The sequence below is a fragment of the Spinacia oleracea genome, chromosome 1 (genome assembly GCF_020520425.1).
Source record: "Spinacia oleracea cultivar Varoflay chromosome 1, BTI_SOV_V1, whole genome shotgun sequence".
NCBI lineage: Eukaryota > Viridiplantae > Streptophyta > Magnoliopsida > Caryophyllales > Amaranthaceae > Spinacia > Spinacia oleracea.
The window spans coordinates 50038414-50065771 of record NC_079487.1 but is presented as its reverse complement, the minus strand read 5'-3'; the positions used below and the strand labels follow the sequence as shown (position 1 = coordinate 50065771).

The 27358-nt window shown below is 38.6% G+C and overlaps 3 protein-coding genes across 4 annotated transcripts; 1 reads left to right on the top strand and 2 right to left on the bottom strand.

Annotated features, from left to right (window-relative positions):
* Positions 1–8532: 8532 nt before the first annotated feature.
* On the bottom strand, positions 8533–11633 carry LOC130465872 (uncharacterized). 2 transcript variants are annotated; one of them, XM_056834692.1, is made up of 3 exons: positions 9735–11633; positions 9571–9649; positions 8533–9491 (listed from the first exon to the last, which is right to left on the bottom strand). In XM_056834692.1, the coding sequence occupies exons 2-3, from the start codon at positions 9589–9591 to the stop codon at positions 9063–9065; spliced, it is 450 nt and encodes a 149-aa protein (XP_056690670.1). In that variant the 5' UTR covers positions 9592–9649; positions 9735–11633; the 3' UTR covers positions 8533–9062. The 2 variants fall into 2 exon arrangements, 1 of the variants encoding a protein (XP_056690670.1); XR_008925889.1 differs by having other exon boundaries at positions 8533–9649.
* Positions 11634–14336: 2703 nt separating this feature from the next.
* Positions 14337–15346, top strand: LOC110798251 (dirigent protein 18-like). The gene has a single exon (XM_022003425.2). The coding sequence runs from the start codon at positions 14426–14428 to the stop codon at positions 15185–15187; it is 762 nt and encodes a 253-aa protein (XP_021859117.1). The 5' UTR covers positions 14337–14425; the 3' UTR covers positions 15188–15346.
* Positions 15347–16073: 727 nt separating this feature from the next.
* Positions 16074–22006, bottom strand: LOC110798250 (hydroxyethylthiazole kinase). The gene is made up of 2 exons (XM_022003424.2): positions 21465–22006; positions 16074–16856 (listed from the first exon to the last, which is right to left on the bottom strand). The coding sequence occupies exons 1-2, from the start codon at positions 21915–21917 to the stop codon at positions 16464–16466; spliced, it is 846 nt and encodes a 281-aa protein (XP_021859116.1). The 5' UTR covers positions 21918–22006; the 3' UTR covers positions 16074–16463.
* Positions 22007–27358: the final 5352 nt, after the last annotated feature.

The window sequence follows — 27358 nt, the reverse complement described above, 5'->3', positions numbered from 1 at the left end:
GTAATAACATGTTGATTTCGTTGATTTTGATTATGTAATTATGTTTTCTTTCCCAGAAAAGAACAGTTTCGCGTATTTAAGGAATATACGCTCGTATTAAAAGAAAAATTTTATTATAGTAGAAAAATAAACCATTTACGTTTCATAATTTGTTCTTTTTCTTATTATTTTCAATTTCATTTGCGCTTCATAATTTGTTCTTTTTATTTTATTGTGTTATTTTTGTATTATTTTCTATTTATCTTTACACGATTTCATTGATTTCGTTGATTTGAATATTTTGATTATGTAATTACACTTATTTTTTTCCAGAAAAGAACAGTTTCACGTAATTAAAGAACATATGCTCATATTAAAAGAACAATTTCATTATAGTAGTGTAGGGGTTTTTTTTGTGTCAAAACTTGTTTCCGGTTCTACAAGAGGGGCGGTTCTTTAGAAAACCGTAGAATTTTTGTACCTCGAAGGAGTCGCCACCAAACATTGTTTAAAGTCTTGTTTGGAGAGACCTATGTTGGATAAGGCCTTGAATCCTTGAAATGGATGGGTGATATCCGGGCACGGGAACAAAAGTGCTTATTCGGCGAGCTTTAGAAATATTCAAGTACGTTGGCACAACAATGTTTTCGAAAATAAACCCTAGATTAGACTATGTGGGTTTGCATTTAGAGCAAATTGAATCTCTAATTGTATGGTGGTCACTTTGCTTTAAAGATTGATTTAAGGAACCTAAGGCCGGTTTGTCCAAAAATATCTTTGTTAAGCGTGATGTAACCTTTGTATTTTGTTGTATTTAGCATGTTGGTGATGAAAGCGATAAAGCAAATAAAGCAACATCACAATACTAAATAAAGTGCGGAATTATTAAATACAAGACCCTCTAGAAAAGGACTAGGGAGTAGGTCCACATTGCCTAGAAATGGACTAGGCAAGTAAAGATGCGTAATTGAAAGTGCGGTATTGAAATTGCGGTATTGAAATTGCGGTATTGAAATTGCGGTATTGAAAGTGCGATATTGAAAGTGCGATATTGAAATTGCGGTATTGAAAGGTGAGATATTGAAATTGCAATATTGAAAGGTGCATAATTAAAATTTGCACTTGGGCACATGAGATTCGAACGCCAAGCAGCTCCTTAAAAATAAGTGCGCCCGACACAAATTCAGAGCCAAAATTCTCAACTTGATAGAGGTTGCTCAACCCAAATATCCTAGATTTTGCATGTTAAACTTGAACTCGGAAGCTTGAATATTGAAGTTTTGAACTTGAAATAATTGAAATTTGAACTTGAAATGATCCTAGTTTAGGGAAATAACTATGAACAACCCTAAACATGGTAAGATCTTGAAAATGGAAAACTTGAACTTGTATATTGAAAATGGAGTTTTAAATCTCCAAAGACTAAACCTTTAAATGTTAAAAGGTGTCATCTTTGATTACCCCATGTTTGAAGGTGATTCTAGTCCAAGAGGTGATTGCAAACAACTTAGACATCCTTGAATCTTGAAAATTTGTATTTTGTATTTTTGGAAAACATGTATGATTGTTGCAAGTGGTGTTTTTTATTGATTAAAAACACCAACTTGCTAATCATTTAGAAATCAAAGCAACATAGTTGATTAGAGTGGGATTCGGATTTACCTAGTTAGGTTTAGGCAAGAGCTCCCAATTGCTTTTTTGAATTTAGGAATTTTGTATGTGTTTTTGAGGAGTTTTTGAGTTGTATTTTGAGGCGTAATGTCGAAATTATGACGTTGTATTGTTGTTCTCCTCCCTATTTTGCTGAAAATGAGGGGTATTTATAGAAGGAATGGGTGCAAGGCACCAGCACACGTAAGCGCAAGGCGCTGGACCAGCGTTGGGCGCTGGTGACGTGGCTTGAATGCCGCCAAAGCAAGGACGGGGAATCGTCCTTGTTTCGTCTTGTAGTGTTGTACCTGTTGTACGAATAGTACTAGGTTTGGAGTTTTGTATTTTCTTGGAGTTTAAGGCATCATTTAGCGTCTAAAAACAAGCCTTTCTCGGGTTTTTGAATTCCGGTTTTACGGGACGGGGCCCAGCATGCTCGGTTTTGTGGGTCGGCGCACGAATTTGACTTGCCTTATATGATTTTGAGTGGAAAAGGCCTAGTAAAACCAATGGGATGGTCTACTAGATGAGTTTGTACTTGGATTTTGAAATTGGATTTGGAAAGTTGTATTTTGTACCGAGAACCGAAAGGGGAACGGTCTCGAGGGTTGGATTTTGGATCTTAAACTTTGGAAGTATTCTTAGCAATTGGGATTTCCGCCTGGAGTTATTCCAATCACCTAACAAGGATAATGGTATTGTCATCATCCCAAAGGGGTGACACAAATTAGGTGTCTACAAGTAGGAAAATAGACCATTTGCGTTTCATAATTTGTTCTTTTTATTTTATGGTGTTATTTTTTGAACTATTTTCTATTTATCCTCCGTTCTTTTTATTTTGTTTTTTTCTTGTTATTATACATCCTAACTTATTTTTTTTCCAGATATTATGAATAATGTTCGTGATAATTCAGAATAGAATGATGCTAATGAAGATTCAGAATCACATGTTGTTGTGGCCCAAGGTACTTGACTTGTTGTTTTAGCCTCTCTATTTGTTCTTTTAGTTTTTTTATTTGTTCTTTTTACAATATTCTGTTAAAAAAACAAAATAAAAACACGTGCACAGTTCTCATTTTGCACTCTTTAAGAATTTTCATTTCTCCTTCTCAAATCTTCTTTCATTCTAATTCCTATTTTGTCATTTTCCATTTTTCAGCAACTATATATATATATATATATATATATATATATATATATATATATATATATATATATATATATATATATATATATATATATATATTATATATACATATAATATTTGTACTTATGAATCGTAATCCTTAGTCATTTTAGAATTTTAGAAATACATTTAAGAGAAAGAAAGAGGAGAGGATTCATATTCTCTCAACATAAGAGATAATTGTTGAGAGAGAAAAAGTGATATAGTGAGTGAAAGAGTAAAATACAATACATTTTCTCCTTATTCTCTCTCTAAAATTCATTTTGAATTGTTTCTCCTTGGTTGAAAATGAGTGAATTAAGCAAAATTCTACTTTGCTTTATGTAATTTTCGGAAAAATAAATATGATAAACATCAAAAAAATCGCAAGAGTGCATGATATTTTTCGATAATTTTCTGATTGAGATCAGTTTTGAATATTTTAAGATATTCATGCTGTTGATGAATTTTGATCGAGCGTTTAAGGTACGCTTACTTGTGCTTTCATATACTGTTCTTTTCAAATTGTAATGTTCATTTTTAGAAGTTGATTTTTTATGTCTCATTCCATATAATTTGTTCATAGGATGTTCTTATAAATCTATAAAGAGTTCTTTTTTATACATGTAATAATAATAATAATAATAATAATAATAATAATAATAATAAATAATAAATAATAAATAATAATAATAATAATAATAATTGATGTGGGTAAAAATACCCAGCCTGCGTGGCCCAATCACAGGGTGACACGTGGCACATTTCAGCAAGCAAAATGCCTATTTGGCAGCCACTTAGGAGTAAGCATTTGATGATGTATGGCTGAAATAAGAGTACAAACCTCTCAAAGGCCCATGGCCCAACATAGAAGAATATTATGATAGTGACACTTGTCATATTATGGTAAACTAGCCAATCATGTGAAACCTTCCTAGGATTTTCCCCAAAAGGGGGAGACTATAAATACACTCAATTCCCAAGGAATTGACACAAGTTCCTAGATAGAGAAACACCCTTCAATTTCATATAGTTAATGCTTTCTTTTTACTAAGAACTTCTTCCTTAAAACCCTAACCTTACTTAAGCATCGGAGGGAATATTCCTACGGGAATATTCTTGTTTTGCAGGAAAATCGCCCGACGTGGACTGGACTCGACTCTACGTGGAACCGGATACCTCCTCGTCATCAACCATTGGAAAAACTCCCACAATATTTGGCGCCGTCTGTGGGGAGGTAAGGTAACATGGTAGACGTCCAGCACTTCGGAGACGCGTCCATCAATCGAAACGAAATTGACGAGACCACAATGAATGGTGACCGTCCTCCTCGAGGGAGAGACGAGAGAAGAAACCATTACGTGGGGCAGGACGGCTGTCCTGATCCCCCTCCTGAACCACAATCTGAGCAAGTCCATGTGGAAGATGAGACGGGTCAGCCTTCATTTCCTCCAGGCGGTCACTTGAGATCGACGCTGATACATTCATGAAGGAAATCCATATCTGTCGGTGTCAGCTGGTCAACTCAAACATATTCTGGCCGGATTTAAGGCGCAGATGGACACACTTCAAGATGAGATCAAGACCATCCGCTCTCAGTCTCATGGGACGGGGATGCCGTTCTTTAATGGATTCACTCGGTCTAATGTCTGGCGGCAACACCAAGCTCGAAATGACGAGCGTGACAGACGTTTCGACAGGACTAGGACTTCTTTCCAGCCAATGGCTCCGCGTCGTATTTTAACAACTGCTCGGCCCGAACCTGGACCGTCCATAAGGGTACCAGTTATTCAGCTAGACAGGCCTCAAGAAAATGAGCTGTCAGACACAGGCTCCACCCCTGTTATGGAAGATTCACCCCTTGCTGCTCCTTTGCGTCGTCTCACCAGAACCAATGTGATTCGCGCAGACAGCGAGCGACGTAGAACCTCTCAGGGTAGGAGACAAGACCCAATATGTCACATTCAACAGGGAGTAGCCGACCTCATCCTTGATTACACCACTCCATTCTGTGCTGATATTATGAACGCTCCCAAGGAGCCTAAGGTGAAGCCACCGGCTATTGATGTCTATGACGGTACGTCTGATCCTGACGTACACCTCTTGGCCTATCGTCACCACATGTATGTCCAAGGGACTACTGATGCAAGTTGGTGCAAATACTTCCCGGCCACTCTAAAAGGAGTTGCCTCAAAATGGTTTAAGAAGCTGCATGCTGGAACAATCAACACTTATGCAGAACTGGAGATGTTGTTTTCTGTAAGATTTATGGCTTATAAAGAGGAAAAAAAGACGAGCATGCATTTGGGCCGAATACAGCAAGGAAAAGACGAATCTTTGCGAAGCTATGTGCGAAGTTTCAATTTGGAGTCAGGACATATTCCGGATCTACCTGATGGGGTGGCCTTTGATAACTTTTGTATGGGACTTAAGAAAGTTTCCTTTAAGTTTGATCTGGTGAAAAAGAGTGTGAGAACTATGGCTGATGCCCTGGACGAAGCCGAATCCTTTATCTATGCCACAGAAATTTGTTCCGTCCCAAAGGAATCTAAGGGAACTGAAACCACAGACCACTCTCGGCGCAAGGATAAGACAGATAAAAAGACCAACCGTCCAAATGGGACGTGGGCCATTGAAAAGAAGGGGTATCAGGCTAATACCTCACAAGGGCAGAAGAGAGGACGACCATATGATAAAGAGAAATTTGAATATAACACCGACCTGTATACGATACTGTTGGACATCAGCGATAGATATGAGATTGATCGGCCGTTCCCTATGAAGTCGCCGGTGGAAACCCGGGATAACTCTCTTTATTGTAAGTTCCATTGTGATGTAGGCCATGATACAAAAGATTGCAAGAGTCTGCGTAGAGCTCTTGATGAATTAGCCCCCAAAGGATTTCGGAAATCATATCTCAGCACGAGTACTGGGGGAAGTGGTAAAATGTTCTATAAGAAAAGTAGGTCACCGTCATATCGGCGTGATGACAATGACACTGATCCAGAATGTGTAGCCGTCATCTCAGGAGGCCTAGCCGCTGGGGGCCCAACAATGAGAGGGCAAAAGGATTATGCAAGCCGGTTGGGTCAGGTAATGTTGTCAGGAAAAGCTCCAATGGATCACTTCCCTAAGGTAGAAATTTGTGAAGCCGACAGAGGCAAGATAGCCACCCCTCATGACGATCCCCTAGTTATTGAGCTGAAAGTGGCAAACCTCAAAGTAAGGCGTATCTTAGTAGACACGGGGAGTTCGTCAGATATTATCAGTACAGCGTGTCTGAACCGTCTTGAACACGACCCTAAGACGATTGAAAAGATTCATTACCCCATCATTGGATTCGGAGGCGGCATAATTCACCCCCAAGGAATCATCACCCTACCCCTCCGAGTAGGAGACCGACATCAAAGTAGGAGCTTGAACGTCCGATTTCTGATTGTGAAAGACCTCACTGCTTACAATATCATCTTGGGCCGTCCCACTTTAAATCAGACCAAAGCGGTGGTCGTCACTCATCTTATGCTTATGAAGTATGTCTGTGATAAAGGCCAGGTCGGCACCATTCATGGTGACCAACAGCTAGCAAGAGATTGTTATCTTACTACGCTAAGTCCCGAGGCTTGGGGAGGCCGCAAGACTGATGAAGCCAGAGCAGGTTCAAAGATAAAATTGGACGAGAAAGAAGATAAAGTCAAGAAAGAAACCTTTGCTCTTGCAACGGCCCACATGCAGGCAAGACGGTCGGAGCCAGTAGGCGGCCATTATGAAATCATCCTTGACGAATCACGTCGAGATAGGACGGTGCCAGTGGGGGTCTCTCCTGACGATCAACTTGGGGCACAACTGCGTCCTTATTCGCTCATCTCATTCACAGGCCGGCGCACCCTCTCACCCCTATTTTGAGCCCCATTCCATTTGCTAAATGGGGGATGGACCTGTTAGGACCATACACAGCAGCCCCTGGAGGCCGGCGCTACGTGATTGTAGCCATCGACTACTTCACCAAGTGGGTAGAGGGAGAAGCACTCAAGAATATAAGAACTTGTGATGTAAGGGCGTTTATTTGGAAAAATATTATGACTCGCTTCGGAATTCCACAAGATATCGACTTTGATAATGGGCCTCAGTTTGAGACGCCTAAGATGAAGGAATGGTTAGCAGACCACGGCATACACAGCTGCTTCGCTTTCGTAGGACGACCCCAAGCCAATGGCCAGGTCGAGGCGTTCAACAAGATAATCTCTAAGGGGATTAAGAGAAACTGAACGAAGCTAAGGGTCTTTGGGCTGATGAGCTGCCAAATGTCTTATGGTCAATCCGCACCACGGCTAAGAACTCCACCGGCGAAACCCCATTCTTGCTAGCCTATGGAGCCGAGGCCGTACTTCCTATAGAAATGTGTGAACCTACACTGAGGGTCATGCTATATGACGAGAATGCCAACTGGGAAATGATGAAGTTGGCCTTGGGCTTTTTGCCCGAAGTTAGAGGAAATGCGGCACTAAGACAACAGTTGTACAAGATAAGGATGGCGAGGGAGTACAACAAGAAAGTCTCTAAAAGAGTGCTTAAGGTAGGAGATTTTGTTCTCCGAAAAATGGAGTCTGTGGGACGAGCCAACGAGCAGGGCAAGCTGACGCCCACCTGGGAAGGACCTTATGAGATCTATGATGAAGTCAGGGACGGAATATATCGCATTCAAGACATGCAAGGCCGACCTATTCTGCGCACCTGGAATGCAGACAATCTCAAGAAATATTTTTTCTAAGATGTATTTTGACTTCGTCTTTCATAGATGGATCTGTTGCCTAGAAAATGACCTTTGACGGTCCTGATAGGGTAGTAAACTCTCTTGTAACCGGCTAAATTTGCCTTACAATGCTATAAATAATACTACTCGTTTGGTACTATTTATTACTCGCACGTCGATTACTAATTTATCTAACATATGCATGCATAAAGCCTAATCAAATAAAGGCCTTAGAAGTGGCCCAGCTTAGCAAACATTTCCAAGCCTAATTGATTGAAGCCTAAGAAGTGGCCCAGATTAGCACAAGCATAGGCTAATCACCTATCAAAACCGTTATCTCAAAACGAACGTTTATTTTTCCAAGGCACATAGGATTATTCCTATATGCCGCGACATAAAACACGCCGCTTCCATTTTAAGACGGGGCAACCCCCAAAACAACCATCGTTTTCTCAAAACGAACGTTTATTTTCCAAGGCACATAGGATTACTCCTATATGCCGCGGCATAAAACATGTCCTTCCATTTTAAGACGGGGCAAACCCCCAAAACAACCGTCGTTTTCTCAAAACGAACGTTTAGTTTTTCAAGGCACATGGGATTACACCTATATGACGCGGCATAAAACATGCCGCTTCCATTTTAAGACGGGGGCAAACCCCCAAAGCAACCGTCGTTTTCTCAAAACGAACGTTTATTTTTTCAAGGCACATAGGATTACACCTATATGCCGCGGCATAAAACATGCCGCTTCCATTTTAAGACGGGGGAAACCCCCCAAAACAACCGTCGTTTTCTCAAAAAGACGTTTATTTATCCAATGCACATAGGATTACACCTATATGTCGTGATATAAAACGTGCCGACACAAAAAACAACTCAACAATCCCCATCCCCAAGTTCAGCAGCAATCATACTGATTGATTGACTTGCGTCAATCAATCAACTAAAATAAACTTGGGCATGGGAGTCCTGTTCAGAGACTTACAAACACCTGCTCTGGGGCACAAAGCTAGACGTCCAATAACACACAAAACATACACATAACAGAGAAGGCGTTTAAAAGTCCCAATATAAAAACGTAAAACATAAAAAAGGTGACGAATCACCACCTGTTTGCGCACAAAACAGCGCCAAATCCAAACAAAAATGAAAAATTATCCAAACAAACGCCCTAGGTGTCAAACAGGAATAAAAATTATTCATTATAGACGCTCGCGGCGCCATATAAACTTGTTTTGATGAGGAGAAATGGAGTTAGGGTCTAGCAGGTTGAGCAGCGGCAGAGTTGGCAGAGGTCGACGCGTCCACACCATCTGGACCGTCGGCAGCAGGCTTTTGGGCTGGTTGAGTAGAAGTTCCCTCCTCCTGGGCCGGTGAGTTCACCTCCTCACTTTCGGCGTCAGAATCCTCAAACACGGGAGGAGGAATACCTTGTCGCTCGGCGGCAATGATGGCACCTTGCTTCTCAATCTGCCGCTCAAACTAGGCAAAAGAGAAGTCCTCCATGTAGGCGTCTCATGCTCGGCGAGTTCTCTCCCTCGTCTCGTCCGCGACCAGCTTAGCCTCAGCCCTGACTTGAGAAATCTCAGCTTGAGAAGCCGAGACCATCTCCTCAAGGCTAGCCACCTGTTGCCGTAGGCCCACGGCTTCCTTCACCTTGGCTTCAGCTTCTTGGAGGAACGACTGGGCAGAAAGGGCTTCGGCATTGAGGGTTTCAATAGTAAGTACTTGTTCATTTATTTTAATCAAGCACTGCTTCTTGTCACTCCTCAGGACGGAAAGCTCTTTGCTCTGAGCCTCAATGGTCTCCTGCATTTCCAGCCGAACCTTCTCCACCGTCACCATGGCATAGTCGCCGACATTGGTGGCCCGATGAACCTGCCGCTGAAGCTGACTGGTGACGTCAGCTCGCCAGCGCTTGAAGCCCTCGGCTTTAATAAACAGCTGCGAGAACAATATAAGTTAGAGAGGATAATAACCGCAAAGTACAAAGACGAAACGACAACAAAAGTTGGACGCATACATCCAGGAGAACCCCCTGCATGGCCCCAAACTGCCGTAACGGAGGAATGTTGCGAATTTCCTCGTCCAGTGCCGCCTGCCTGCCAGAAGTTGCACAAAAAAGAGACGGGAGTTTACAAGAGTACTTAATTAAGAAACAACTAAACTCGAGAATCCAACACCTACCTGGATCATCGCTCACCCGGTGACGAGGCGCCTCCAGAGTCTGGGCCGCCCGAGCTATTGGCTGCTCGTCCTCACCATCGAGGATCTCAACCGGCGTAGGCGAAGGAGCCCTCTTGCTGGGCCCGGTTCCTCCTCTGGCGTCCCCCTTCTTGACCGAACCCTCTGGAAGAGGATGCTGCCGCAGAGGAGTCACGGCCATGGGAACGACCTCGACAGGGGAATCAGCCGACCTCTCAGCTACGTCCTCCTTCTTAGGACGCCTGATTCCCGCCTTAACCTTGGGACGTTTCCCCGCAGTAGAAGCGTGCTTGTCCTCGGCCTTGCGCTTGGGGCTGGCCTGACTCTTCTCGCCCTTCTACAATAACAGCACAGGTAACATAAAGGAAAATGCCGAGCCATATACCAAAGCTAATAAAAAATAAACAACTTACTTTTTCCGGGGCACCTCCAACGATCCCCTTCAGCTTCTGGTCGACCATTTGAGTCAACCACTCTTTGGTGCTAATTCCTCCTTTTTCCTGGGCCGGGAGCTTAGACATGGCAACGACTGCAAAAAAAAATTTATACCTTTGTCAGTTAGTAAATAATAGCTAACACAAATAAGCAGTAATGCCTCGATATCTTGGTCTAACCCATGATCTAGACCAGCCGCTGCCAGAAACACTGGATCTTTAAACTGAGAACATGACGGGAGCCAGGATTTAGGGATGTGCAAGTTCTTAGTCTGCACCGTCACAGACTCAGCCTCGAAGTGGACAACAATCTGATCCCACTCTTGTGCCGTCAGGGCCGGCAACTCCTCATTTCCCCCAGCAAAGCGGGGCTCCAACTGCCAACGGCAAAACTTCAGCTCCGCCTCCTCGTCCGCGGTCCACATCACCACCCATCTCATTCTCCAAAAATGATGTTTTGACGGCTTGTCAAAGGTAGTAGCATACTCACCCTTGTTAGCCAATTGGAACCAACCTTCGGCTCCCTTTACCTTCTGAAAACGCACCAAACTTAGAAAAGCATTAAAAGACGGCCTTAGGCCCAACAACTCACACTTAACAACGTATCCAAGTACGTTCGTCCACGAATTGGGGGACAATTGGCAAAGACCAATGCCGAACCCATCCAACACTTCCTCCACAAAAGGGTGGACTGAAAATCGTAAACCACTCTTGAAAGCTCCAGCATACACTTGACTAACCTGGGCCCACGTCAAAAATAGTGGACGCCTCGCTTTCAAGAAACCTCATCTCATAACCAGGGCCGGTATTCATGCCAGCGGCATAATTCTCCCCATGTTTCTCCAACCATTTTAACCACTTCGGATCAGCCCCAATCTGATCCGCAGAAATTTGAGCATTCTCCCCCTGTACACCTCCAGCAACAACTTGAGTCACTCCAACTGCCTCCTCTTCGGCATCTTCACCCACAACCTCGCCGTTGCTCTCATCTTGCTCCGACTCCTCGAACGAGTCGGCGGGTTGTCTCGATGGACCAGCATCTTCCATCTCCTCCATCCAAAACTCATCAAAGTATGTAACTCCTTGACGAGAGCTTTTAGCCTCGCCTGGCGGAGTCCGGCTTATTTCCCCCGTCGGCACTCTGATGGATCTCCCCCCTGAGAAAGAAGGGTCCATCTGCTGACCCCTTAGCCACAAGTCAGCAATGTTTGCCGTCTTTTTCGTCCTCGACATCGTGTCCTGCATAAGACGCAAAGGTAGGCCGAAATTAACGACGGGCTTAAGAAATGAGGGATATTGGTGAGGCGCAGATCAGATCACCATATCCAGAAGTTCTAACCTTAACGGCTCAAGAACCTTAAACACCGCCCAAAATAACGGACGGTGCAAAAATTGACGAATGACAAAAGTAATGAAAAAATTACTAAGAGACGTAAATAAGATTAGAGACGAGATGGTTAGGCAATTACCTTAAAAAATGTCGGAGATAATGGCGTCAAAATCAGGCGGCACAGAAAGGAGACGGAGGGGTCGCACAATCCTTTCTCGTCCTAAGAAATCGGCCGAGTCAAAGAATTCGTCGAAATCTCTCTGTAAATTCTCTCTCTAGAAAGCAATGAGGTTGATTTTTGGAAAGTAAAAATAAATTTTTTTACCCCTCCTCCACATATATAGGAGGATAGAATTGGAATAGTCGCCACTTGGCGCTCTCTCTTCGGTCCCAAAAACCTGATTGAGAAATCACTGGTCAAGAATGGGCACTATACAAGCTGTTTTACTCTATTACCCTTCTTGAGGGGCAAATGATGTGGGTAAAAATACCCAGCCTGCGTGGCCCAATCACAGGGTGACATGTGGCACATTTCAGCAAGCAAAATGCTTATTTGGCAGCCACTTAGGAGTAAGCATTTGATGATGTATGGCTGAAATAAGAGTACAAACCTCTTAAAGGCCCATGGCCCAACATAGAAGAATATTATGATAGTGACACTTGTCATATTATGGTAAACTAGCCAATCATGTGAAACCTTCCTAGGGTTTTCCCCCAAAAGGGGGAGACTATAAATACACTCAATTCCCAAGGAATTGACAAGGAATTGACACAAGTCCCTAGACAGAGAAACACCCTTCAAGTTCATATAGTTAATGCTTTCTTTTTACTAAGAACTTCTTCCTTAAAACCCTAACCTTACTTAAGCATGGGAGGGAATATTCCTACGTGAATATTCTTGTTTTGCAGGAAAGCCGCCCGACGTGGACTGAACTCGACTCTACGTGAAACCGGATACCTCCTCGTCATCAACCATTGAAAAAACTCCCACAACAACAATAATAATAATAATAATAATAATAATAATAATAACAATAATAATAATAATAATAATGCTTATAATAAATCTATTCGTAACTGAATTATTAACATAATTAAGTTTAAAAGAACAAATAAACGTTTTAAAAGAACATTAATTTCGTTTTAAGTCTAACATAATTAAAGTTTTTTTTAATTAAATTATAACACTTTTTTAATAAAAAGAATAAATTATGCTAAAAGAACAAACACAACGTTTAAGAAGAAAATAGATCTCATTTTAACTCTTTACACAATTACCGTACTTTTAAAAAGAAGAACAAATAACAGTTTTAAAAAGAACATAGATCTTGTTTTAAGTCCAAAACCATTAATGAGTTTATCTTTAAAATAAATAAATTAGAACACAATTTTAATTTAAAGAACAAATTGCACTTTCTAAAACAACATAGATCTGGTTTTAAGTCTAACATCATTAACACAATTAAATCTTCTTTCTTTTAATTAGAATACAGTTTTAGAAACAACATAGATCTGGTTTTAAGTCCAACAAATTAAATCAACGTCGTTTCATCTTCTTTTCTTAATAGAAGACTTTATGCGTGGGAAAATAAAAATATTTTTAAAAGAACATAGATCTGCTTTTAAGTCCATCAAAACCGTGTTTTGTTCTTTTTTATATTAGTTTTTTTGTTCTTTTTAAATTATTAACTTTTTATATAATTAGAGCACTAAATGCTTTGAAAATAACAAATACAGCTTATAAAAGAACACAGATTTGTTGTTCTTTTCGTCTCTTTCATTATGTTTTTTGTTTGATAAGGCAAAAGAAAATGGTGTTCTTTTTCAGGTGTTTTATTCTTTTTTCCTTTATTTGTTGTCTTTTTTTTTTTTTGAGTTTGAGTTTTTTTCTTTTTTCTTTGTGTTTTATAAAAAAAATTGTTGTTGTTGTTTTATATATAATTAATTTGTGGTCTTTTTTACTTTTTTATCGTTTTTTTAATTTTTTTAATAATTTTATCGATATTTGATTTTTTTTTTGTTGTTGTTTTTCTGTTGCATTTTTCACATGATGTTCCTTTTGAAAAATAGTTGTTCTTTGTATAATTTATCAGGAGAGAGAATATTTCTTTTCATTTTTGTACATTTTCTTTGACTTTTTTAATATTATTGTTCTTTTCAGGTTTTAGTTAACGTTCTTTTCGTTTACTCTAATATGTTCTTTCTATTTAGTTTATTACGTCATTTTTCGTTTCTTTGCATTATTTTTGTTTTTTGCGTCTTGTTTTAAAGTTTTTGCGTTTTAGTGCAGATGCACCATGATTTATGTGCACGCCCCTGCACCATTCGTACATTACCATGTACATGCTCTTAGATTTTCTATCAATTAAAGTAAATGTTTTTTCGCCTATGCACAACCGTAGTTTGACTTTTGCCAATCGTCAGTGTTTTAGGTTACAATCTTTCTGTGCTTTTTTATTTCTTTTTGTTGGGGTTGATTACTACTCCGTATTTTAGATTTGTTTTGTTCACTGGCAACAACACCCGTTTCCCTCTCATTCCAAATTTGAGTAGTTCTTATGAATAAAAATACAGATGAGTGGTTTTGTTGTACTAGACATTTTTAGGCCCTCAACATTTCTTTACAAAATAACTCTTCTGATTGTACGAGCTAAAATGCGCTGTATATTCCGCAGCAGCGAAGTCCATCTAATTATCATAGTATCTGATAATTCTTTTGTGATACAAGTTTAACAACTACACTACCAATTTACCAACTCCATCATAATCTTATAAACCCTCTTGTATATAAATCTCAACTTTCTGTATCCATCTCACTCAAACAAAACCCTTCAAAGCATACATTACAGAGAACATCCGATCCAGCGTTCATAGATCCCCTCGCCCAACTACATACTTGTCCGGAAAACATGTTGAGGAAATCATCCATGTCGTTGTTTGTCTCAATGCTGCTACTAGCAGTAGCAGCTGTGCACACAGCAAAAGCTGTTGCTTCACCTGAAGCTCCTGTGATTGAGTTATACATGCACGACATTCTAGGAGGGAGTAACCCCACTGCCCGGCCAATCACGGGGCTTCTTGGGAATATCTACAGTGGGCAGGTTCCTTTTGCTAGGCCACTTGGGTTTTTTACTCCCAAAAATGGGGTGGCCATTCCTAACAGTGACGGGTCCTTGCCTGGCATGAACATGAATGGCGTCCCATTAGGAACGGGGTTGGCCGGTACTGCCTTTGCTGGATCTAACAACAATAATAATAACAACAACAACAACCAGAAGAACATCAACACAGCACAACTTTTACCTGACGGTTTAGGCCTTGGATTCGGGACTATTACAGTTATTGAAGATATTCTGACAACTTCTCCAGACTTGGGTTCACAGACAGTTGGAACGGCTCAGGGTGTTTATGTTGCGAGTTCTGCTGTAGGAAACACACAGATGATGGCATTCACTGCTATGCTAGAGGGAGGAGAATATGGGGACAGCATCAATTTCTATGGTATTTACAGGATTGGAAGTCCTTATTCTAGGTTATCAGTGACAGGTGGCACAGGGAAGTTCAAGAACGCTTGTGGGTTCGCTGAGCTTCGCCCATTGATACCATCTGGACAGCATGTTACTGATGGCGCAGAGGCATTGCTCAGGCTTCTCATCCATCTTAAGTACTAAAAGAAAGAAAGGATATTCTGAAAGTCATCGGTCATCTATTTATGCTTTGGTTTATGTATGTGTTCTGATCTCTAGTTTTCCCCTCTTTATGGTAAGAATGAGAGTCAAAGAAAGTGTGTAATTCATTCTACTAATGTAATATAATACATCTATTCCACATGTTTGAATTTTTTTATTTTGACCACCATGTCAAATTGTCAATAGCAAAAAACACAACTACTATCACCACCACCCTAAATTTTTTCTGTTGACAGGGTTCAAGAGAGTTCCAAAGGTACATATTCTAGTGTTCTACAGCCACATATTCTTAAAGAAAGAAAAGTCCAAAATACAGAAAGGGTAATAAGTTAATAACTGCTGGAAGTCCTGTAGAAGGCGAAGAATAACACTTTGAAAAGGCTAGAATCTGATAAATTTATCGGGCTTCTATCTGTAATACTGGTAATCTGAGATAAATCAACTGTCAAGGGAAAAACAATACTAAAGGAACCACTAACGTTTCATGAATAATAACACATGCTGATCGGCCAATGAAACATAAAATAGTTCAAAGTCATGAACCTTCCATGATCAATTTATCAAAATATAATACCAAATGATAAGTAAAATCTTAACTGAATCTGAATGGATCCTCTATAAGCTTCCGGATCAATTTTCTAAATAAGACGGCCGATTAAGCTTCCAACGACTTTAAAAGACAGGGATCACACTAGTAGCACACATGAGAAAGGAGGATCAAATGTCACAACATAAACAAGATCATTATCTTCGCTATCACCATAAGCTTCAGTTTCTTTACCACTTTTCTTATCTCTGAGACTTGTTCTTAAAAAACTCCAATTAAGGGGGAGGAGGGGGGGGGATATATTGAGTAAAACTATGGAAATATAATGCATAGCCAGATTGCGTTGATATTGCCATCATTTTTTTTGACAAACAAATGCCAATATGATCACAGTTAAGCATCAACTTACTGTACAATCAGAATACTAACATACACGGTAAGATAAAATATAATACGCTGAACATCACTACAACATGATTTTAGTGTTAAAAAAAATAGGAAACCTATTCGAAAATCACCCTGGGGTTGAGGTTTATTCACATAACCATAGCGACTCTAACTAAAAGAATCAATCAAAACCATCCAAAATTTGTACTCTTTGCAACAATACCAAGCATATGTCACTTAAGGGTCGTTACCTATAGAAAACCTCCAAACTTATTTTTTTTACTAATAATCCAAATGAATACCAACTATAAATACCTTTATGCATCAAGATAACGGGGATATTTTAGCATGTTGAAGTATACTCACTTGATCAAGTGCATATAACGAATCAATCAAGTTAACACGCAATGAAGCTGGACCTTTTGCATCCTGCATACCCAACTCACCGGCAATGCCAAATACAGATAATGCTGCAACCGTAGCTTCAAAGGCATGAGTAGGGTCAACAGCAACAAAGGCGGCAATTAAAGCAGTGACAGAACACCCCGTTGCTGTTATCTTTTGCATCATTTGCACTCCGTTGCGTGCACCAATGACTTGTATCCCATCTGTGATAATATCCACAGCTCCAGTAACAGCAACAATAGCACCAGTTGCTTGAGCCAATGATTTTGCAGCTTCTAAAGCATCCCTTGATTCATGCAAGCTATCTGCACCCTATAAAATGTTGAAAACCTTAATAAGTTATTTCAAAATATGCACTCCTGGAAAACAATCTAAGCAGAAAACATGCATTCGTATAAGAAAATAAGATTTAAACACACTGTTAATAATAAGTCCAAAGTAAACCAACATTGTATGACAACGAAAACTAAAATTAAGGGAGGGTTTGGGTTGTGAAAACCATTTTCCCCTTTTTAATCATTTTACATTGTTTGGTTTGGCAAAGGGTGCAAAACTATTTTCCAATAACTCTCTCAAGGTGGAAAACATTTTCCATTTGGAAGGAAGTTATGATAAATAAAGATCGCAAGTTACGACAATTAAAATGTGTCACAATCCTATGTGTCACTCTTTTAATGGTGCCACAACGTTAGCAAATAGGTCGTGACTCATCAAATTATTTACCATCGACGCCTATTTCTACTATGAAAATATTTAAATAAGGCAGTCAATACAAAAAAAGGAAACGAATTTTTATTAAATTTATAGTAAATATAATTTTTCATTTATCTTGTAAGTTAAAAATTAAAAAAGAGAAATTACAATCTAATAATATACTTTTATGTTGAAAAATATATATTAATTACCTTCAAAAGTTTGCTCTGCTTGTGTGATGGGAGGTGAGGGTGTTCAAGGTAATGATAATTGGGGAAGGTCGGGAATTAACGTTTTTGTGGAGAGTGCACTGCGATTGAATGACAAATATGAATGATGAAAAGAAAGGTCTATTTCTCTTTTCATAGGAATGAAAGAAGAATGGATTTAGTGATTACGCTAGAATTGTCATAAAGCGATAAGCCGAAGAGCAAGCTTGAAAAGAAATTCATTCATAGCAGGAAAAGCGCTCACTTACTCATCTGAAAACGCAGGCGGAGGCTCTCTATCCTTCTTATCCATGAAAACATTTCATTCCTCAAAGCTTTCTTCCATGGATAATGTTAAGTATTCTTCCCTATGTAAGAGGGAGAGGACTTGACATGGCTACTATTTGACCTCCAACCCGAAAAAACACTATAATCATTATGAGCGGATAAACTTTTCCTTTCCTTTATGCAGAGGGGACGTGAGGTCAGCTTTTTGTTTATGATAGAGTGAGATTCTCGTTGCATTGTGGTTCTTATTAGTTGTACCGGATAAGACTTCGAACGGCCAATCATAACAACGGTACGCATCCCATGTGGGCGATCCTTTGCCTTGTGGGGAAATCTCTAGACATGCGGGTTGGACCACGGGTAGTGATGAGGATCTTTATTCATTTTGAAAGCTTCACTTAAGCGACTACATCCCTCTCTTAATTAAAACATAGTAAGACTTGCATGTCTTAATCATATAGATAATGAAGAAAGATGTTGAGGGAATGCATCAAAAGCTACTACTACTCAATGTCTTATTATTGAAATAAGAAAAAGGTTCCATTGCGATCCGAGTTTAGCTTGTGGTGAAAGATTCTCTCTCTCTTCCCCCGCTAGAAAGAACGAGACCCATTAAAATGGGAAATTTAGTTGAGTAATGAAAGCTAATTTTAAGATAATAAAGCTTTGGTACGTCATTATAGGTTAGTTTTTGGATGTTAAAATAATTCCCTCTGCTCATTTTTCTACTTCCTTGCATCATTGTAGATGTGGCTATAACAAATTAATTACTCTAACTGAGTTCAAGTCTTATCATATCAAAAAAAATTATTAAATTTGGGTTCGTATCTACCTTTAAAAATTAATTCACAACCCTATCAAAGACTAAGCGAGGCGCAAAAGTCAGAATTTCTAGAGAAATGATGAGATTTGAATTGTGCGCTTTTATTTAAATTTCAAAACCCCACTTGATTGTCTCTCCATAATCTTGTTAGAAACTAATTCGTGCAGCGAGCTTGTTTTATCATAGATTTTCCCATGTATGTGAACATGTTATTTTAGCTATTCAAGTCCCTACAAAATATATATTTTTCAAAAAATTTATAATGACATGTTTTGCAAATTTGGATATTAAAGGTTTCCTACCTTTTTCTTTGATTCTAACAATATTGTAATTATGTTAGAAAATATCTAGTTTCCAATTTAGATGTGACATGTCACCTAACACGTCATATGCGCGACACAAATTATTTGTCGCAAGTTGCGACCTTATCACTCAACAACCACTTGTCCATTTCTTTTCATTACCTCACTCTTCTCTCTTCCCATCAATCCTCAACCATGAACCATCTATTCCCATTTCCCTTTCCCCTACAAATTTTCTTCTAAGGAACCAAACAAAGGAAAACTAATTTGGAACGGTGTTTTTCCTTGGAATATTTTACACAGAAAATCATTTTTCACTAAAAACGTTTTCCGCTGGCCCAAACGGAGCCTAAATGAAATTTTACAAGATAAAAATTAGGAGCTGAAAATTTTGAAGAGTTCGCCAAATAGACCATAATCCAAAGAGCGTAAGGAAGATATTCATTTGATTATTACAAAAATGAGTGTTATCTAAGTAATAATGTAGAGAAATACGACAAGTATGTGCATCTCTTCACCAAAGAAAGATTCATCCTAATTCCTAACTCTTACATAGTTACATTAAAGACATTCTCAAATAAAGTAGCAGTGTTCCACCACCAATAAAGAGTTAAATGCAAATGAATAGCGCATAACATATTCACATGCTCAATAAGCAGAAGATTCTCTAATGTGCTACTAGTACTACCACTCCCCTAAGCTGGCAAGGTTATCCTTTGAATGCTACCAGTACTACTACTCACCTCCATCTCATAAATGTGCTACTAGTACTACTATTCCCCTCCATCCCTAAGTAATAGACCACGTTTTGATTGACAGGATTTGAAGTATCCTTCCCTAATTAAGTTTTAACATCCTAAGATGGCACGGGTATCCTTTGAATGCATCATTGATCATCATACGTACTTTGTAAAAGTTAAAGGTTTGACGACTTTGACCGACTAAATTTATAAAGTGGCCACTTTTTTCAGGATGTTCCAAAAAAGAAATGTGATCTATTACCCAGAATGTACCATTTTCCGCAAATAGGCCTTTTGGTGTTCAAAATCTGCTTATTATTAATTATAGTAATGGGTAATTGGCTACATTAATTCTTGTCGTTATTTACAAGATTATATTTATGTTCAATTAAAAGTAACTCTTAATAATGGATTTCAATCTATTAACTGTACACAAACCAACATGCAATGTGAAAGACATGAAATCAGACTAACACAATCTTTTTTCTTTTTTTTTCACAGGAGACTAACACAATCTTACGATATACATTAAATAGGAGAAAAACTGAGATTTACATCCAAAGCAGGACCTCACAAAATAAGAGAGGTATTGAAGCAAAACAAACAGTAATGAACAAGATTTAAGCTTCAGAAGCATCAAGGATAATATCATGCCATCTTCTCCAAGAGCACTACCGCCAAAGAAGTAAAGCCATAACATCAAATCAGCCTTAATGGAAAGACTCCATAATCCAACATGCAGAAAGCGAAATATACATTTGGTTCTTACAAATAGTGGTGCTATTTGGGTAATGGATTAGACAAAAATAACAAGTGTGTACATCCCTTCTCCAAACAAAGATTCCTCCTATCTTCTACATTAATTCCAAACTCAAATCAGTTTCCACTAACTAATAAAGAGTCATATAAACACGTTGTCATGGCTCAACGAGCAGAAGATTATGAGCTCACATTTGAATTTGGTACTTCCTAATCCCTATGTACCTATGTAAAAGACCACATTTGATTGACGGGAACTGAACTGGAATTCCACAAGTATTTTCTCTAATACACTTATACAACACAGGATGTATTCCATTAGAGATTTAGGTAAGTGTATCATCAAGGATAAAATAAAAGGCAAGTTAACAGTTAGACATACTATATTTAGAAAGTGGCCTACTATTGCAGAACGTTCCATAGTATCAGGCTAATATCAGATTTCGGTATGAGATTTCAGCATTTCATAGTAAAGGCTTGCTTATTCATAGTATAAGGCTAATATCATTTGCTATACAAGCCTGAAATTTCAATGCCATGAAATCAAACTAACAAAATCTAACAACAAAAATACATAACAATCAGCACAAAATTAATACTCCCTCCATCCCAAAATTATCTTCCTGCTTTCCTAAACGAGCGTCCCAAAATTATCTTCCTGTTTTTAATTTTGGCTACTAAGGTCCCCACTTTCTCATGTACTATATTAATTAAAATTGAATTGAAAACCCCACCCATGTACTATATTCCACTTTTTCCATGTACTATATTCTCTTTCACATGTACTTTATTCCACTTTTCCATACAACTCAATCATCATTTGTACTTTATTCCACTTTTTCTTGTACTATATTTTAGTTTTCTTAAAATCCGTATTTTTGGTCAAACAGGAAGATAATTATGGGACGGAGGGAGTATATAAAAACGTACGGAACGCAATTCGCTACCTAGTTTTGAAAATCAGGTCAAAATGTGCCACTTTAATGTATTAATTCCCCTTTATCGATTCCCTGTTTTCCGGGGATTAGAGAATTAAATAACAATGATCTAAATAAACAAACTAATAAAACACAAAAAGTAGCAAAAATGAAATTAAATTCTACTACCTTAGTGTCACCCATAGAAGCACGAGAAAGAGCAATAATCTCAGACCCATTACCCCTGACAACAGTGGGCTTCAACGAAAGCAAGTCCAAACAAGCCCTTAATCGAAAACTGGAACAACCGGCGGCGACAGGGTCGAACACCCACGATTTACCATGCTTTACGGCGATTTCGGCGGCTGACTTCATTGCCGGTAAAACGGCGGCAGTGAGTGTGCCGACGTTGATGTAGAGGGCGTCAACTTGTGGAGTGAAATCGGGGATTTCATCGGATGAATGGAGCATAGCAGGAGAAGCTCCGGCGGCTAAGAGGGTATTTGCTGCTAAATCCATGGATACGTAATTTGTTATGCAGTGGATTAATGGAGAGTTTTGGCGCACTTTTGAGAGGAATTCCCATGATATTTGGGACCATTTTTGTGGTGTTTCTTGGTTGTTTGAGAGGAAGCTCTCCATTTTTTTTTTTTTTTGGCTCTCCTTCTGTGTACAAACTTTTTTTGTTTTGGCTCTCCTTTTGGAGAAATTCGTAGTTAATGTAAATGATGGGAAAAAATTTCCAATCAAATGGTATTTTCGTAAATATTTTGCTTAAAAACTGTAGTTGGTATAATGTTAGGTGTTGACTGTATATTTGTAGTTATTAACTGCATATTATTCAGTTTGATTGTATACCACTTATCGTTCACTGTATATTCTATGAGAATTGATGAATTACTAAAATGCAATATTGTTTATTGGTAAGTGATTGACTGTATATTTATAGTTGTGGACTGTTTATTAGTATAAGCTTATTGTGTATTGTGAGCTGTTGACTGTATATTATATACTTTCTCTGTTCCGGAAATATCGCACCATTTGTTTTTTACACTATTCACACTACGACTTTGACTTTATTTTGTGATTTGTACGTAATGAAATTTTAATCATGTGGGGTCATGTTAGATTCGTATCGATATATATTTTCTAAATAATATTTTTTTTATAATTTGTACTTGCACACGATTTGAGACATTAAGAGTCAAAGTAATGGTTAGAGGAGTAAAAGTCAACCATTGTGCGATATTTCCGGAACGGAGGAAGTAGTTGTTGATGTATTATGAAAATACAATAATGACCGTACATGTGGCCCATATTTGATGATATGTCATTGTACTTTAACCCACATTTAATGGCATTTTCATAATAAAAGCAACAATTATTTACGAAAATGTCATTTGATTGGAAAAATTTCCCAATCAGTGAGATTAACTCGGAAAGGCTCCTCCTTCTGTGTTCAAACTTTTATTAAAGGGTGGTTCTAAATTCAGATACGATTTTACCTAAATGGGGGATAACTTAAATATATTTAAATTTCATACTTTCAAATTGCCCCTTGTTTTAACTCATCCTATTGTTTTGAATAAACAAAAACTCATCCTATTTTCATCCATTAACTATTTCATGACTTGAATCTTTGTATTTGATGACTTGAATCTTAGCATTTTTGAGTTACTTTAGTTCACGTTCTTGTACTAAACATCATTAACTTAACAATCATTGAAGTTCTTTGTTTAAAACTATACCGAAACTAGAATTTTGTTTCGAAACCTTTCAGAAACAACTGGTAGTTAGCCATTTCCAGTAATTACTATCGACCTCCGGAAAATTATACCGGTGCCTTTTAATTACCTACGGTAGAACTTCTCAGTTCCCCCTAAACACCTCCGGAAGAAATTTCAGGCACCCTTTAAACACCTCCGGAAAATCCATCTGGTACCCTTTGCCGGAATCGGAAATATTAACGGAAACATATATATTGTTCGAATCGGAAATAAATTCCGGAATCTTAAAACGAATTAGAAGCACGACAAGCAACAAGCCGACAAGCAAGTCAACCCATCGCTCGACGAGCAAAACCCACACGCACAGCGCCAGGCACAAGCCCAGTGCCAACGCCGAGCACAAGGCCCAGCGCCAGCGCTGGGCCAAGCGCCCAACAATGGTGCTGACACTTTGTGCGATGGGCCAGCGACAAGCAACAGTGAAGCAATGGGCCAAGGCGTGCAACGAGAACTCGCTTGGGCCAAGCCAGGGGCGCGTACCAGCGTGGCCTGCAAGGCTGCGTTGGTGGCGAGCTCCTTGTGCACCAAGGCTTGTTCGATTAATTAGGCGCCAAGTAACTTGGGCCTTAAAAAATTAGTTTTCCTATTTCTACTAAGTTTAGACTTTTGGGATAAATCTGAAACACTTAGTGTTTAATTAATCCTAAATTATAATGCTACTAATTAACTAGAGTCCTAATAGGATTAGTTAAATAATTCCTAGTAGAATTCTATGTCCCTATTTCCACCCTATAAATACGTGGTTCATAATCACAATTTATACATCAGGTATTATAATTACAATTGCCTATCACAAGTATTGTGAGTTTCCCTAGTGCACATAAAACCGTAGATAATATTCTAGTCGGTTAAATCTAAGGCGGATTCGGACGTGCTGTGAACTATCTAAGGAGGGACGACACTTGGAGTCATGTACTTGTTCTTGTTTGGTTCAGGAGCAGCTAGGGAAGGCACGCATCACATAGTATGTATCCTGAATTATGCTAATTGACTATGTGGCAATTAATTTGGATAAAGCGGCATATCGTTTGATTTTTCCCTTAGGCTAGGTCAAATTGTAACACCCTAATAATTCCTTGCTTTTATAAAATCATTTTCCAACTTAAAATAAAGGAATTACTAAAATATTATCGCCACCGTGATAACGGTTAAGACTATTACCAGAATTACGCAGCGGAATTAAATGTCAACTAATTTTTAAAAAAACATAATTAATGAAACATTGAGGCCTCCTACAATTTGGAACCATAATGGCCCAAAACCCAAAGTATAAATAATTCAAACATTTCAAACATAATTAAAGTTAAGTTAAATAGTTCAAAATACGAAAACATGCAACTCTCTCGATCATCCCAAGCCACATGATTCCGATCAACCAACCTGCTATTTTATTCTACTTCCCATCAATGCAAGTGCAAATGATAGATCATCATAGGGTCATTAAGGCAAAGGCCATGACCAAAACACACAAAGCACGTAGTCAGCAAAAGCTGAGTACTTACAAGCATAGAGTGAATGAAACTAAAACATGCATCACTCACTAAGTACTAATCAACATGCAAAAGCCATATAATAATTAACAACCAATCATGAATACAAGACTCGACTCTTGACTCGACTCTTGACTCACAATTTAATTAGAATAAGCTTCGAACGGGCCAAAAGAATAATCCACAAAGGGAAAAGGTGATGGGAGCCAACCATACACCAAATATATAATAATAAAATCGGGCCATATCGAGTGTCGGGCCATACCGACGGAATTCCTGCGCATAATATAAATGAAACAACGTCTTGTATCATTAGTAGGAGTACGAGCTTTCTGGCAAGACTCCCCCCATTGTTCATACTCAAGGTATATACGTTCCAAGAGTTTTGAAGCTTGTTCTGGTTGCACTTTACGTTTATTAATATATTATTAAAGGCGAACTCAAGACTCACCAACATGCACACATACAATTAATAAACAACAACCAAAACAATCTTATTTTAAATGCTTTAGGACTTGTGATCAACAAGGAAAGACACTTGTGATATTACTACCATGTTCCTCCTCACCAAAGTGAGACTCCACATCATGCACATTAACATGAGGGTTGTGCCCTTGCACGACAAATCCTAATTCATTTCATACATAATATTCCCAACTGAACCCTACATGTGCGGTGGCTTACGTGAGTTAACCCTTCACATGTGGTAAAATAAATAGTACAACGAAGTACGAATAATTGGCTCAAAGTATGCTAGACATCCCGTACAATAGCATACAAATAAATAATCCATCCCTTGCATGTGAAATAAACCATACATGCATAAATATTGGACAACATGATTGACAATGACATCCATACTCATAATAATTCCAACATGCTTGTTCAACAATTGATCCAATAAATCCAACATCACAAATCCCATGCTCGTTCACTAAAATAGACATGATTTCACATAATGTAATTCACATCATCAACAATCATGTAATGTCATTGACAAAAGGTGTGGTCGCCCTAGACTTGTACGTACCTTGAATACCTAAGCGTAGGGGCCACTTTGCAATAACGAGCACTCAACTAGAAATCACCTCCTATCATCATAATAATGAAACTTAAATTATTTCCATGTTCATTAAATTTCCAGCAACTTTATAAAATTTAAAACCTCCTTTAGACTTTAGAATTCAATCGTTTTTCAATAATAAAAACGTCTTAATTTGCAAAATCAATCCCTAGTACGAAAACATACTTTTTCCGCCTTTAAAATCAATAAAAATCGACACTTTAAACATTTATTCAAATCTGAAAATATAATTGATTATCATAATTAAAATCATCACCTAATTATGCTAATCAATTGACTCATTAGGTCTAGGTTAAAACCCTAACTTGAAAATCCCAATAACACTAGTTTATCATCATAAAAATCAATGCTTTATTCAATAAACAAATCTGAAAATTTATCCTTTAATAATTAAAACAAGCCTAATGAATCACAACACGCAAATCCTCAAACCACGGTATTCATAACCGGTTCCCAGCATTTTAATTACTCAAAACAATATTAATATAATAATTTAAAATACGGAATTTAAATAGAATAGGTAAGGAAGAAGAGAATTATACCAATCCGGCCTATAGCACGGAACAACCACGAATTAATGTGATTGGGAGAAAAGAGATTGGAAAACGAACACGAACAACACACACACACACGTCCGTGTGTGCGCGCGCGCAGCAAGGGGCGACGAGCAAGAGGGCAGCGCGCGCGGGGGCTGGCGCGAGGGCGCGCAAGAGAGACGAGAGAGAGAGCGAGGGTGTGGGTGTGCGAGGGAAGCAGCAGCACACCACACGACAACAACAACACTCGACGCAGCAACAGAGGAAGCGAGGGGAGGGAGCTGTGCCGTGCGAGATGCACGAGCAGCAGCGAGCAAGAGGGGGACGAGAGCTGTGCCGCGCGAGAGGCACGAGCAGCAGCGACGCACGGCATGAGGCTCGTGCTTGCGGGCCGAGTGAGCCGGACGAACAAAGGGAGAGAGAGAAAGAGGAGTGTTGGGCAAGAAAGAGAGAAAAGAGGGTTTATGAATTTTAGGGGCTCATTTAATGATGGGGGAGTCTATTTATAGGCTCCCTAATCCCTTGATGGGCTAGGCTTAGGAGATTTGAGTTGGGCTTAGGAAATAAATGATTTTGGCTAGCTTAGGATTTAAATTAAACTCTTTTGATTGGGCTCGTTTAGTAAAACGAATTGGACTTTTTATTTAAAACCAGAAGCTTTAAAAATCATTTGCAACTCATTTAATTTCCCGACTTAAGAATTAAATTCGTTTCGTAATTAATTAAAATAATAAATATTCTAATTAATTAAAATACATTAAATAAAATGCATTTAAATATTATTTAAATGTTAATAAATCGTAAAATGCTTTATAAATATAATAAAATATACTTATAAATATTATAAAAATACGAGGTATTACAGTCTACCCTCCTTAAAAGAAGTTTCGTCCCGAAACTTGGGTTTGGAAATCAAAATTCAACTCAAAACTTGAGACTTTCTGAGACTTTCAATACGTTCATTTACAAAAATTTTAAGTTGCTGTACTCTTTACATGATTAAACAGGACAATAATAAGTGCAAATTCAATAGAAAGCACTAAATTGAGCATAAAATAGGGGAAAACAAGGTAAAAAGCGCGAAATTCTACCGCACTCTACCCCCCTTAAAAGACACGAGTTACGACCCCGTAACTCAACTAACCTCGGGAAAAAGCTCGGGATATTTCTTTCTCATTTTGTCCTC